General features: G+C 35.4%; 1 protein-coding gene across 1 annotated transcript in view; it reads left to right on the forward strand.

Moving 5' to 3' along the window:
- The window catches only part of SRFBP1 (serum response factor binding protein 1), a 104,943-nt gene extending 90,276 nt beyond the window's left edge, over positions 1-14,667 (forward strand). The window contains exons 5-8 of the mRNA XM_036741855.1: positions 5,886-5,967; positions 6,708-7,410; positions 10,191-10,228; positions 12,370-14,667. Coding sequence (XP_036597750.1) covers positions 5,886-5,967; positions 6,708-7,410; positions 10,191-10,228; positions 12,370-12,557 — 1,011 coding nt within the window. The 3' untranslated portion in view covers positions 12,558-14,667. The remainder of the gene's footprint in view (positions 1-5,885; positions 5,968-6,707; positions 7,411-10,190; positions 10,229-12,369) is intronic.
- Positions 14,668-15,056: the final 389 nt, after the last annotated feature.

The raw sequence follows: 15,056 nt of genomic DNA on the forward strand, positions 1-15,056 counted from the left end.
TATTGGTTACTTTATTAACTCCTTGTTGGGGAGAAGCAGAAAGAGAGGATGCAAAATATTCTCAGATCTATTTTTCAATCCTTTCATTTCACCTGTCCCTACAAAATGAATATAATAATATAATGAAAGAAGGAAAGCTAACTAGAGTGTCATTGCTCTCAAGGAGATCACATTTTAGTTGGGAGAGAGCACAGAGATTTCAGCTGCTGATAGATAGAAAAACCCAGTGATTCTTGGGTTTACAGTGAGGCCATGTGGCAAGACCTATTGGTCTACAGTAATAATTCTTTGTCTTGCTGACATTCAGAATTACTTTGTAGTTAACATAACTTGCATTTTCATCTTTACTTCAGAATCCAATTTCTATTTTCCTTAATAGTTCCTTACTAAAATCAAAGAACTTAAACTTTTCTAGCTAGTAGTGAATGTTCTCTGCCTAAATTCTAGTTGAATTATTAGAATTATTAACTATAACCACATAACTATATAACCTTATCTCTAAAGAATTCAGTGTCACCATAGCACCTCCAGAGATTTAGATAAGCTTGACCTACAGAGTTCACTAATCTTTAAACAACTCTTTTGAGTTTTTAGTACTTTACCCTTAATATGAATGACATCATGAAAGAACATAATTAAAAATCTTAGTTCTGGTTCTGGCTCTGCCATCCAATAGATCTTGTAACCAAGTAATACTGGTTAAGCCATTTAATCTTTTTGTGCCTTAGTTTTCAGTTGATTTCCACCATATATTTCAGTTATATGTTCTTTCACTCTTTAAAATCAACAGCTCTCTCTTCCCCTCCCCAAGACAGATACACATATATTTTTGAACACCAAAGAATTGGAGCTCAAGAGGTACAACAAAGTGTAGTTGAATATCACCTAAAAGGAAAGCCTCAGAGAACTACGCAGCTTAGCAACTAGGTGAGATAAAAGTTTTCAGGTAGTCCAATAATTTTTAAGTTTTCTCTCCTGGATCTATTTTCCAGGTCAGTGGTTTTTCCAATGAGATATTTCACATTGTCTTCCACTTTTTCATTCCTTTGGTTCTATTTTATAATATCTTGATTTCTCATAAAGTCACTAGCTTCCACTTGCTCCAATCTAATTTTTAAGGTAGTATTTTCTTCAGTGGTCTTTTGGACCTCCTTTTCCATTTAGGTAATTCTGCCTTTCAAGGCATTCTTCTCCTCATTGGCTTTTTGGAGTTCTTTTGCCATTTGAGTGAGTCTGTTTTTTAAGGTGTTGTTTTCTTCAGTATATTTTTCAGTATTTTTTGGGTCTCCTTTAGCAAGTCATTGACTTGTTTTTCATGGTTTTCTGGCATTCTTCTCATTTCTCTTCCCAGTTTTCCTCTACTTCTCTAACTTGCTTTTCCAAATCCTTTTTGAGCTCTTCCATGGCCTAGTTCATGTTTTTCTTGGAGGCTTTTGTTGTAGGCTCTTTGACTTTGTTGACTTCTTCTGGCTGTATGTTTGGTCTTCTTTGTCAGCAAAGAAAGATTCCAAAGTCTGAGACTGAATCTGGGTGCGTTTTCGCTGCCTGGCCATGTTCCCAGGCAACTTATTTGACCCTTGAGTTTTTCAGCGGGGTATGACTGGTTGTAGAGTAAAGAGTACTATGTTCCAAGCTTGAGGGGATGCACCGTTGATTTCAGAGCTATTTCTATACAGCCAGCTCTGCCACACCAGCACTCCTCCTTCCCCAAGAACCCCCCAACCCGGACTGGACTTAGATCTTCAGCAGGCTCTGCACTCCTGCTCTAATCTGCCACTTAATTCCTCCCACCAGGTGGGCCTGGGGCCAGAAGCAACTTCAGCTGTAGTTCTGTAGCTGCCCCACCTCCCCTGCTCCCGGGGTGGTGGCTTTTCCCACTAACCTTCTCTGTTGTCTTTGGTGTTTGTGGGTTGAGAAGTCTGGTAACTGTTGCAGCTCACTGATTCAGGGCGCTAGGGCCTGTTCCGCCTGGCTCCTGGTCTGGTTGGTCCGCGCTGCCCACTCTGGACTCTGCTCTGCTCCGCTCTCATCAGATTTGACCTGAGGAGGGAATACCATACACACTCAATTGGGTATCTTACCCCACAGGAAAGGAGGAAGAAGATGAAAAAGGGAGGATGATAGAAGGGAGGGCAGATGGGGAAGGAGGTAATCAAAAACAAACACTTTCCAAAAGGGACAGGGTCAAGGGAGAAAATTCAATAAAGGGGTATAGGTTAGGAAGGAGCAAAATATAGTTAGTCTTTCACAACATGAGTGTTGTGGAAGGGTTTTACATAATGATACACATGTGGCCTATGTTGAATTGCTTGCCTTCTTGGGGAGGGTTGGTGGGAAGGGAAGAGAGGAGAGAATTTGGAACTCAAAGTTTTTAAAAACAGATGTTCAAAAACAAACAAAAAAAATGTTTTTGCATGCAACTAGGAAATAAGATACACCGGCAATGGGGCGTAGAAATTTATCTTGCCCTACAGGAAAGGAAGGGAAAAGGGAATGGGAGGGGAGTGGGGTGACAGAAGGGAGGGCTGACTGGGGAATGGGGCAACCAGAATATATACCATCTTGGAGTGGGAGAGAGGGTAGAAATGGGGAGAAAATTTGTAATTCAAACTCTTGTGAAAATCAATGCTGAAAACTAAATATATTAAATAAATTTAATAAAGTTACTGTAAACACTATTAAAAGAAAAAAGAAATTTGGAACTATAACTTGAAATTCACCACACTGTGCACATATGCCCTTTGACCTAGTGATATACTAGTATTAGGCATATTCCTCAAAGAGATCAAGTAAAGAGGGAAAGAACCCAGCAGATAAAAGCACTGCTTGTTGTAGCAAAGAATTAGATACTGTATGTGTCCATCTGTTGGGAAATAGTCACACCTATTCTGGTACCCAAATAAATGGAATATTGTGTTGTAAGAAATAACTATTTTGGACCGATTCAGAGAAACCCACTAAGACATTAACTAATGTAGATTGAAATCCATAGACTTAGGACAACAGTGTATGCAATGACTACAAGGAATTTAAGAACTCCGATTATGACAGTGTCTAATCATGCTGCAGAAGATTAACGATGCTTCAAATCATGCTTTCCTCATTTTATCAGAGAGGACCGCAGCTACAGAAGAGACATCTTCAGACGTAGCTAATGGTTTCATTAGTTTTTGCTGAACTCTACTTATTTTTTTCAAAAGAGTTCTCTGTGGGGAGGGGGGAGCATCATGAGAAGATGTATTTAATAATAGTGAAACACAAAAGAAGAAAGTATCAATGAAACATTAGAAAAGTACCCAGAAGATAGCAGAAAGAAGTCCAGAAGGCAGCAAACATGATTCCTATTTATTGTATTAATATTGTGTTAAATATGCACTTTTAAAAAATTGCACATAATAGTTTTTTCTTCCTTGCATATCAACGTATTCATGTTTGATATCTAAGTTCATTTTTTTAAATAGAGTACTTTCTATATGTAATGGAAGTAATTACAGTATCATTGGCTTTACTGGTCATTTAGTCTAGTCTTCCTTTTAGAAATGAAAAAACTGAGGCCTCCAGAGAGATTAAGTGTACTTGTCCACAATTAAGAAGGAGCAGAGTCAACATTCAAGCACCAGTCTTTCCACCACATTACCTTATCTCCATGTTAAAACCTTATGTATGTGTTGTTAATTATCTAAATCTCTATCCCTGACCTCTCACCTTCACTATATATTTACAAATTCCTACAAGTACTCCACTGAAATGTTCCATTATCTCCTCAAATTCATTTTGTCTATTAATTTCAAATACAAACTGGTCCCCTTCCCAGTTGCACAATTTTTATCACTGAAGCCATAATAATTCTGTTCTCCCAAACTGTCTCACTTAAAAAAAAATCTTATCGATGTCTTTTGTTTTTTAAAATCACAAAGAAAACCAAAGTACAAAACAACTGTATCTGAAAGAAATATTTCATCATCCATTCTCTGGGACCAAAATTACTCATTTTAATTTGAATTTAGCTGCAGTTGTGTTATTTTGTTTATATTATTCTAGGGTGTGTGTGTGTGTGTGTGTGTGTGTGTGTGTGTGTGTGAATTCCTCTCCCTTTTTTGTTTACTTCTTACATTTTTTTCTTTGTTCTCTGAATTCCTTGTGCTAATCACTTCTTAGGGTATAATGGTATTCCCTTACATTCAGCCTCTTTGTTCAGACATTACTCGAATAATGAGTACCCTCTCTGGTTGAAATTTTTACTACAATTAACAGTGGTGCTATGAATATGTCTTTGTCATTCTTCAGGTAAATGCCTATTGTGGGTATAAACAGTTACTGATTTTCCCTCATCATTACAGATTATTTTGTAAAACAAAGTTCACAGCTTTACTAATAGCCCTAGTCCAATGAAACAAGCCATTTTTCAGCATCTGTTATGTACAAAGTAGTACTACTGTGTTCAGTACCTTGATACAGAGTCATTTGATTAGGGACCCAAAAGGTTCTTTTTCTCCTGTAGCATCAATCCAAAGTCTCCTCCCTTTCTTTCAAGGTCTTTTGTAATCTGGCTGTAGTGTATCTTCTCCAAGTATTATAAACCAATTCTTCTTTGCATTCTTGCATTCACAATTATTATCATGCTCATCCTGTCATTATTGAATATCACTTGGTCTCACTTATTTTGTATTTCCTTTGATTCCAGGTACAATCCAATTAAGTGTAATAGACATGTGATAAATATTTATTTTAGATTATTTTTAAAGGCTGTGTTTAATATTTATCTTGTCTTGTGTGGATTTCTTTTTTTTAGGATTTTCAAAAATTTACTTTTCGTTTTCAACATTCAGTTCCACAAGCTTTTGAATTTTAAATTTTCTCCTTCTCCTCCCTCCTCAAAACAGCGTGATATAGGCTCTACATATATATTCATACTAAGCATATTTTCAAATTAGTCGTATTGCAAAGAAGAATTATAACCAATGGAATGAACCTAGAGAAAGAAAAAACAAAAAAGAGAGAGAGGAAATAGTATGCTTTGATCTGCATTCAGACTCTGTAATTCTTTCTCTGGATGTGGACAACATTTTCCATCATGAGTTCTTTGGAGTGGTCTTAGATCCTTGCATTGCTAAGAAGAGACAAGTCTATCAAAGTTAGTCATGGCACAGGGTGGCTATAATTGTGTACTATGTTTTCTTGGTTCTGCTCCCCCTCACTCAGCATCAGTTCATATAAGTCTTTACAGGTTTCTCTAAAGTCAGCCTGCTTGGCATTTCTTATAGCAGAGTAGTGTTCCATTACATTCATATACCACAGTTTGTTCCCCTATTCCCCAATTGATGAGCATCCCCTCAATTTCCAATTCTTGGCTATCACATATGTGGATTTGTTTTGAACTAATTTATGGATATACTATCAATGGATATGGTTCAGTTTTTCAATTAATAGATCAGTTTAATGGTTGAACACAAATTGTCCCTTTGGTAAAGTAGCAGTTAAATTAATAGTCTTAAAGCTATGATTCTTAATACCTTTTACTCTATTTTTCATTACTCTCACTGGAGAAGGAAAAAAGGGTCATTTGGGATTGATGGAAATTGTCTACTTTTCCCTGTTTCCTATTTGTCCATTGCTAAAAATAAATGAAAACCATCTCTTAGGTTAACATTCTGATTGTAAACATTTCAGATGAATAAAGAGCTATCCCCAGAATTGGGGAAGAGCTCCAGATGGCTTGGATAATGAGGAGAACATAGACCAGGTTAGCGCAATGTGTTTAATGAGCTTTAAACTCACTATTGTAGGACTTTGGTAAATTTTATTTTGCTTTTATTAAATTATTTTAATCCTAACATTATCATCATCATCAAGTGGTTAACAGTGCACTTTTTAAAAATACACAGCCAGATTCTACGGCAACAGAAAGAGCAATTGCTAGACTAGCTACGCATCCGTTACTGAAGAAAAAAATAGATGCACTAAAAGGTATGAATTAAATTCTTTCACAGTTCATATGTATATATATATATATATAATCATGTTCTATTTGGAAATATTTCTTTTTATAAATATAAATGAACTTTATGATTTATTTCAAATCAGACTGTTTCCAAATGATTCTAATGGCTGAAGTCTATAATTTTTTTTTTCTAAAATCCCATACTTTACTGATAGTGATCGATAAATAGCTACAGGCATTCAGTGTAACATTGAGTAGCATTGTTTTGCTTAATATGAGTGTAATTAATGCACTATTGCTTTTGACTGACATAATCACATCAATTTGTGTATATCACAATCATATGTGAAGTATATAAAATCTTATGTTTTTCAAAATTAAATAAATTGAAAAGATATGATGGTATCTAGAACTGGCATTAATGGTTGAAGAATTTACCTTTTTTCCTGTTGTCTCAGTTATTTCTATGAAAATTGAAATGCAGTTCTGTTTGATTTAAACTCTGTCAAGTTTGAACCCTTCACTTGTGTCTCTTTACTTAAACAGAATTGTAGACATTTTTTCCATAAAATTTAAAGATTTCATCGAATAGGTTTGAGTATGTGTATAAAGTGTTTTCCAAATTCAAGAAACTTACTTTCTGCCTTATTTCTGACCCATATCATATGTCTGATATACTGCCCTATTCTAAGTAATGTAAAAAGTATTCGACCTTTGAAGTTTTATAATGTATGTATTTCAAATTACTTGTTTTACTTTTCTGTAGCTGCTGTCAAAGCATTTAAAGATTCAAGACAGATTATTACTGAAGTTGAATCATTGAAGGATTCTTCAGAAGAAAACTACAGTGAGAAGACAGGGGTAAAGCAGAGCTCTGCTGGCAATTTGAATAAATTCAAGCACCAAGAAAATACAGTAATAAAGGAAGAAAATGTTAAAACGTTACCAAAGAAGCCAAACACACTTGAAAAAAAAATGAGTAAAATGGAAGACAAGCAGAAAACAGGGATTCCTCCACATGTGGCATTAAAACCTTCTCAGGAGCCTGCTTTGATTGCTTTAGAAACCCAAAATACAGAAAAGAGAAATCTTGCCATCACCACCAAGACAAATAGAACAAAAATTTCTACCATCATCACTAATGATGGCAGTGATGTGGAAGAACAGAGTGAAGGAGAGAAGGAATATTTCGATGATAGCACAGAAGAAAGATTTTATAAACAGTCTTCACTCTCTGAAGATAGTGATAGTGATGATGATTTCTTTATTGGGAAAGTTAAGAGGACCAGAAGGAAGGAAAATAGTTGCTATTCTTCAGTTAAGGACCAAAAGACTTCCCAAAAAGTATCACCCGAAAAAGAAAAGCTTGAGAGACTGGAAAGTATGGAGAAAATGAGGCCAGTTACAAAAGCCAGGAAGCTAGAATCAACATTTTTTTCTTCTTTATCTGAATCCAGAAGGACAAGAAGGTAAAGCCATTTTCCTCTAATGAAATAACAATCAGAATTCTCTTTGTTTTATTTAGACACAACTGCACAAATAAATAGTATTAGCAAATTGTATGAATGTTAAAAGTCCACATTTCATGGGAGATTCTGTTTTAGGTACTTAATACCAAATATATGCTAGCACATCCCCTTTGTACAATTTTCCTCTGTCATTTTTCCAGTCATTTCTATGGAATTATTTATATTACAGTAACGTATGCAGGTAAGTATTCAATAGTGTCTCAGTTATCCAGCATCATTATAAGAGAATTTTTCAGATAACCTTAGCCCTTTAAATACCCAAACTTTTAAAATTCTGTTTATAGTGAAAACCTTTGTAAAATGTGCTAAATGTTTACTTTGCCTTCTTCAAGAGTGTATACTGAGCAGAATTTAAAACATTTTTATAAATCAAGGTCTTCATTATAAACATCAGTTATTGCAAGTGTGTTACGAGAAAGGGCCTGATGTAAAGTTCTACTCCTATGCCTCATTGTGGCAATGACATTACCTTGGGTGAAACCATATTTGTCACAGAAAGTTATCTTAGCATTTGCTAGTACTTTGCCTCAAGTCATCATTTTTTAATGCCTCATCATGGCATGAAGGTGACCTGGGGTTCTGGAGGCCATGCCAGCAGAGCACATGCTCTGGCAACTGCTTCTTCTGGAAAGGCTTCTACTATATAGGTGACAGACAGCATGAAATTGTATGTTCTTCTAAGGGAATAATGCATCAATGAAAATATAGATCTTTTAAAAGTGAAGTAATGCGAAGATGACAGATTATTGAGTTAGGTAAATGCTGTTCCCCCTTACCATATTAAGTGACTTCTGACTGCAGATTATTGATTGTGCTAATATCATTTCTTAATATTTCAGCTTCTACCAACTCCCCCTTTCATATTGTTTTTAATCTGCTGTCTTATTGTAACATATGAGAAAACCAGATAGCATTTGTTACATCATTGATTTTCCCATGCAGTTCTATGGCCCCTTCAAAGTTGATGGTGATGCCATTCTTCCCTGCATATGAACTTTGTTAGAGCTGCTTTTCTTAGGAGTTTTATTTCTCTTAATTCAAGGTTCAAGAGTGTTCTCTGAATGGGAAAGATTCCAAAACTGGAAAAGTGTGGCATGACACACTGTATGTTAACTATTCTTGGGAGTTTTTTAATGGAAGGATGAAGAGGTAGTGTGCATAGTGGATAGGATACTCACTGAACCTGGAATCAGGAAAACTCCCCTCCAAACCCACTTCTGCACTTAGTAGCTGTGTGACCCTGGGCAAGTCAGATAGCCTCTCATGCTTCAATTTTCTCATCTCTAACATATCAGGGTTATATTTGCTGGTCTTCTAAAGAAACTTTCAGTTCTAAATCTATCATATAAAATATCTTTGCCTTCCATTTATCTCATAAGCCTATCTCACTTTTGAGACAAATAGCAAGCCAGAAATTCAGAGGCATCATTTGAAATTATTTTCTAAACTGAAAATAGCATACTACCTAATTGTAGTTGTTTTCTTGGTGTTAGTTGTGACCAGTCATACTACCTTCTCCCTCCTGTGTTCTGTCACATTCCCCAAAATATGAACAGCAAGTTAGGAATGTCCTTTACATATGAACAACCTCCCTGACAACTTCCTGCTATGGCAGGGGACTTTGCTTCTTGCCAAGAGACTGTCTGTGACTGTAATGGGAGATGTGGTGCTGGCATGCCATTCCACTTCTAACTCAAAACATATGTTCCCCTTTAAAAAAAGTAAAACTACTATAAATGATAGTTTCCCAGACCATTCTGTTCACACACACACACGCAAAACTAAACCTATATTGTAGCTCAAAGGCTATGTAGTCTCAGCAGTGTTGCTTTTCTAGTTCATTTATTGGTGTTTTCTTAGAGGAAAGGGAACAATTATAGCCATAGTATTTCAGCTAAAATACCGTATTACTAATATAGCACTAAATACTCATATTCCAGTTATCATATTTCAGTATTAACTGCTGTAGTAGAACCATAGTACATGTTTTGTATTAAATAGACTTAGGGACATAGCCTGGGATCCTAAGTGTTATCTATAACATTGCTTATATGGAAAAATGAATTTCATGTTACCAATCGTGGTATGCCATGAAACAATTACTGATCTAGCAGTGGAGACCTAGATTTGACTCCTTGCTCTGACACACACACACACACACACAGAGTCTCTCTCTCTCTCTCTCTCTCTCACACACACACACACACACTCTCAGTCTCTCTCTTTCTCACACACACACACACACACATACACACACACACAGTCTGTGTAAGCACAGGCAAGTCCTTTAACCTCATAGACTCAATTTCTATATAAGCAAAAATAAGGATAATAAAACTTGTCCCTACCTGCCTCCTAGGCTCTATAAATGTGAATTATGCCTTCTCCTGTACTACATGTTTTAAAATATGGAAGAATTGTTTGAGTTTTTAAGAATATATGAAAAACAAGATAACTACATTTTAATACTAGAAAGAAATAAATATGATTTTTCCCAATCTTGCCATAACAATGAAAATCTTTTTGTTGAATCACCTAGCAGTCTTAAAATTCCTTGGCTTTTGCTTCACTCCCCATAGTTAACTTTGAAGAATTGTTAAAAACAGGATTTTGTATTGCCTTACATTCAACATTTTGTGATCATTTTTGTTAACGCATATATTTTAAAAATCCTAGCTCTTTATTTTTTTCTTTAAAATGATCTTTTTTTTTTCTTTTAGAAATGCCAGAGAACAGCTTCCTAAAAACAGAATTCCAGGTATGTATGGATTAGTCTACACCTAGGTAAAGTGACAGTAAAAAATCTCAGTGGCTCAAAAGGCAAAGTGTAGTTTTATTTGTTTCACTTTGATTTTGTTGAAAAGTGTGACTGTTACTAAAAAAAAATAGTATGCATAAAAATCCCAGTGTTTTGATTTGTTACGGAAATTATTCACTTGCTCTTACCTCATAGTAAGAATAATGTATTTGGTACTAAATATTTGGGAATAAGTTTTGTGTTCTTTATCATTTATGTGATTACATTTGCATTTGACTGAATGACCTCTAAGGTCCCTTCTGTCTGTAAAGGTTTTAATTTTAATATTATTTGACACAAAATATATATCGTATAGCCTTCGTGCTTTTTGTTTTGTCCTGCCACCTCATTTTGGCATGGATAAGAATGCTTCTTTTTGGATGGATTTATTTTTCCTTTAAGTAAAAAAGATTTGAGGAATAAAGTTGTCATGTATAGGGTTAAGCATCTCTAGGCCGATGCCCTTTTTTGTAATGGTGATTAAAGGAAAATGGAGTGATGACCAACAGACTTTTTAGATCACTCTTAGGACTTCCAGAGTCTAGTTGACACCTTTTCAGCATTATTTCATAATATTGCAGCCATTCTCACCCTGTTTTTTCAACCTCCATGCACTTTTTTTTAAAAAATGTTTTTATTTAAAGTTTTGAGTTCCAAATTCTGTCCCTCCCTCCACCTTCCCTGAGACGATAAGCAATCAGATATAGGTTATATATGTGCAGTTATGTAAAACATTTCCATATTACTCATGCTGTATTAGAAGACTAGAATAAAAGAAAAAAATGAAAGAAAGTGAAAATAGGATGCTTCGGTCTGTTTTCAGTCAATACCAATTCTTTCTTTGGAGGCAGATAGTATTCTTCATCATTAGTCCTTTGGGATTGTCTTAGATCATTGTATTGCTGAGAATAACTAAGTCATTCACAATTCTTCATTAAACAGTATTGCTGTTGCTGTGTACAGCATTCTCCTGGTTCTGTTCACTATGCATCAGGGTCGTACATCTGGTGACTGGAAGGCTAATGGTGCCCTCATCAGAAATGGGAACATCAGAAGAAGGGTGGTTTTGTGGATAAAGATTAAGAGTTCTGCTTTGTAGAGTTTAAGATGCCTTCAGCATATCCAGTTGCAAATGTAGACCAGACAGTTGGTGACATGGGATTAGAGCATTAAGAAAGAGACTAGAGCTGGATATACTGATTTGCTAAGATAATAATTGAACCCATAGTAGCCAATTTAGTCACAGGGAGGGTTGGAGCAGCATGTGCTGGTAAATGTTTGACAACTAACCCTCCAAAAGAACAAAAACCATCCTTTTAATTTTCATTTTTAATACTTCAACACTTTCTAGACAATTAACAAATCAAGTCCTTGAGTTGTAACATCTTGCAGACTTCCAAGGTGCAAATATTCACACTGGTACAAGCCAGCTCCAGCATAACCCTGATTTAGAAATAGGAAGGGAAACAACCCAGAAGCCTTAGGATATGCCCACAATTAGGGAGCTAAACACAGTTAAGGATAAAGCAAAAGAAGCACAGATGGGTAGGAGAACCAAGAATCAAAACTGAAAAAGAAAGTGGCCATCCTAGTGGCAAATGCACCAGAGAGTCAAGAAAGATGCAGAATGAGAAATAGCCACAGGCTTTGATAATTAAGACTTCATTACTAACTTTGAATAGAACAGTTTTATTTGAATGATATGGTAGGAAGAGAGAATGCAAAGGGTTGAGATGTGAGAGAAAAGGAAGTGTAGAGGTGACCAGTATAAACACCTTTTCCTGAATGTTTGGCTCTGAAAGGGAGGAGGATGGGGGGAGGTCTGGACTGTTCTGATTATTTCTGTATGTCTTCTCTCCCTATTAGATTGCAAGCACTTTGAACACAGGAACTGTATGTGTGTATGTAATGTGTATACCTATTTGTGTATTGCATGCATGTGCATATGTGTGTTACATACACATGTATACATTGTATGGCATACATACATACATTGTGTGCATACATAACATACAGTACCTCCCTCCAGATTATCATTAGTGAATATGTTGAATTTACCTGATTTCCATTCTTTTGTCTCTTCCCCTCTCTCCCCCACCTAGCTTTTCAACAAAATGAACCTCAGATCAAGAATCACCTTGACAGGACTGTGTATACAAGGCCTGAAAATAAGAAGCAGCAGTTGCAGCAGCCCCTTCATCCTTCTTGGGAAGCAAGCCGGAAAAGAAAAGAACAGATGTCTAAAATTGCAGTATTTCAAGGGAAAAAAATTACATTTGATGAGGACTAGTGGTTCTTGTTTTGGTGAATTTTTGCATTAGTTAAGAAGATTCCCCTATGTTTGTATGATTTATTTTAGTTGATTTTCTTTTTTGCCTCTTTTGAATACTTTTAGAAAGGAAGAGTTTTTTTTTCTATCTTGTTTTAATTCCAGTAACTTTATAATTGAGTTTGTGTATTTATGGTGTACATCTACATTTTAAAATAATGATTACTATAATAATGCCTGTAAGAAAATCAAATACCGTGTTCTTGAAAAGTCTTCATCACCTAACATTTTGCTATTTCATGTTTAAAGATATTTTTGCATTATTCTTTTTATCTCAGATTATGCTGGTTTTATTTATCGTGGACAGTGTTTCACCTGTTCAGCTGTCTCTTAAAAGCAAGTATGGGGATAGATTGAAAAACAGTATAAGGGGAAAATTAACTCACTTTTAAGAGAAAAGCCATAAAACAATTTTTGGAAGTTAATCCTGTTATCAAAACTAAAAATATCAAAGTTGTCATATCCATATAATTAAGGTCAATATATTATGCTTTGAGGAAGTTAAAAATGCCATCCATATTTTTATTTTCTTTGGTTTTCTGTAGTGTTCAGGGCTGAACTCCAAACACTTTAGATAAACATTTTAATCCAAACAAAAAAATGTTTTCCTTAATTTTTAAACTCACAAACAATAAGTTTTTTTTTAACTCAGAAATTCGTTGCATATAACTAATGGGCCATATCCTCTTAGAAAAACATTCACTGAGGGACAATATAATAGGAGCTAAATTTTGGGATAGATCAAAGTTGGACAATTGCTTTCACTTTCAAGGTGACCAAGGACAGACTACTGAAATTACTCACTAAGAAAGGTAAGACTACTGAAAATGCTACGAGTTTTATTATTTAATAGGAAACCCTAGCCCCAGAAAATGCCTTAAGATATGTTTTTCTCCTCTCAACTGGGAGAAATTAAAGATTCTTGGTTAACTGAATAACAAGCATGATCAATTCCATATGTACTAAGAGTTTACACTGCACTTATTACCCAAAAAAAGCCATCTGGTGAGCAGGAAATTCATGAGCTCTGAAAAGTTATTTCTACCTTCCATTATGAACTTAAGGACTTAAAAATTAAGAACATGGGGTCTATAGAAGTGTTCCTGAAAATGGAAGCTCTAAATGAGCTACATTTGTAGTTTTGTTACACTGAGAGAGGCCAAAATATGAGGTTGGAAAGACCATCAATGGTAGAGAACAAAGATGTGGAGTACTTACTGCTTGTGTTGTCCTGTCCCTTCCTCTCTTTGGCCACCATTCCCAAATCTCCTCTACTTCACCTCTCCTTCCTCCCTCCAAAAGGTCACTTTTATTTCATGGACAAGTTTTAAGTGTTTGGGCTGAGAGAAACTATTAGTTTGGAGTTTGGAATGCATGGGATCTTGGGGAAAGGGGCATTCGCTGTACTCCAGAATATGGTAGTGTTTAACAAAGATTCTATTCAGTTAAGCCTAAAGTTGCCACTCCTATTTATTTTGGTCTGTAGCATTACTACTCTCTTCTGTTAGTTAATGTGCCTGAATTTAATATCATGGATAACACAGGCCTGGAAAACAGTCATTTACAGTCATTTCTTACATCTACAAGTATTATTCGCAATTAGAAGTGTCTAGCACCAAATTTGTACAGATCTGGCTGGAGTGGATTTGGATTTCAGTCATATTTCTTATGTCTATTCTCCAGTACATTGAATGAAACAATGGAACTGCCTGTTTGGGTGGGCCTGTATGAGGGTAGTTGTAAAAGTTCTAAAGAATTCAGAGCGTGTTTAGGACCATGGATTGTGTAATGCCTAAGTACCCTGTCACTGTACATGGTAATACTCTCTCCATTTTGGAACATGTGTTTCTCTTCTAGGAAAACTTGTTTTGAGAAAAAGCCGTCCTTCTGTATGTTGTATTCAGTACAAAATAAAGTTTTGTTCTGTTGTTTTTCAACAAAGATAGCCAAAGCACTGTGCATGGACAAGAGCTGTTTGTTATTATTTCCAAACCCAACTATACCCCTCCCCCAAATATTTAGTTTTTCCAATTTTAACAAATAAAGGGGAATAGTTTCATCTGTCTTTTAATAGTTGTCATCAGTTCCATGAGTTGGAAGTACCGGAACTCCTCAGTACTTTTTGATTTGCATTTTTAATGACTTGATGTGTTCTTTAAGAGTATTCCTTCACATGTCAGTATTTATCAAATGTAGAAAATGTAGAAATGGCAGTTCAAAACATTGGAAAAACTTACATTGAACTATGAAATGTATTCCAGTGTGGTATGCAAAAAATAACTATCCAGTTAACAAAGTGGCCTTTTAATTCTTCCTTTATATTGTGGTAGGATTTTTGAAACATAAATTAATTTCGTATGCTTTTGCATTTTTTTAAATTAATGTTTGAGAGGCATTAGCAAAGTTGCAGTTCCCTTGAAACCTGTGGTTATGTGAATATATACTTGCAAAGGACATACG

Source organism: Trichosurus vulpecula, chromosome 1, assembly GCF_011100635.1.
Source record: "Trichosurus vulpecula isolate mTriVul1 chromosome 1, mTriVul1.pri, whole genome shotgun sequence".
In the NCBI taxonomy this organism is placed as follows: Eukaryota; Metazoa; Chordata; class Mammalia; order Diprotodontia; family Phalangeridae; genus Trichosurus; species Trichosurus vulpecula.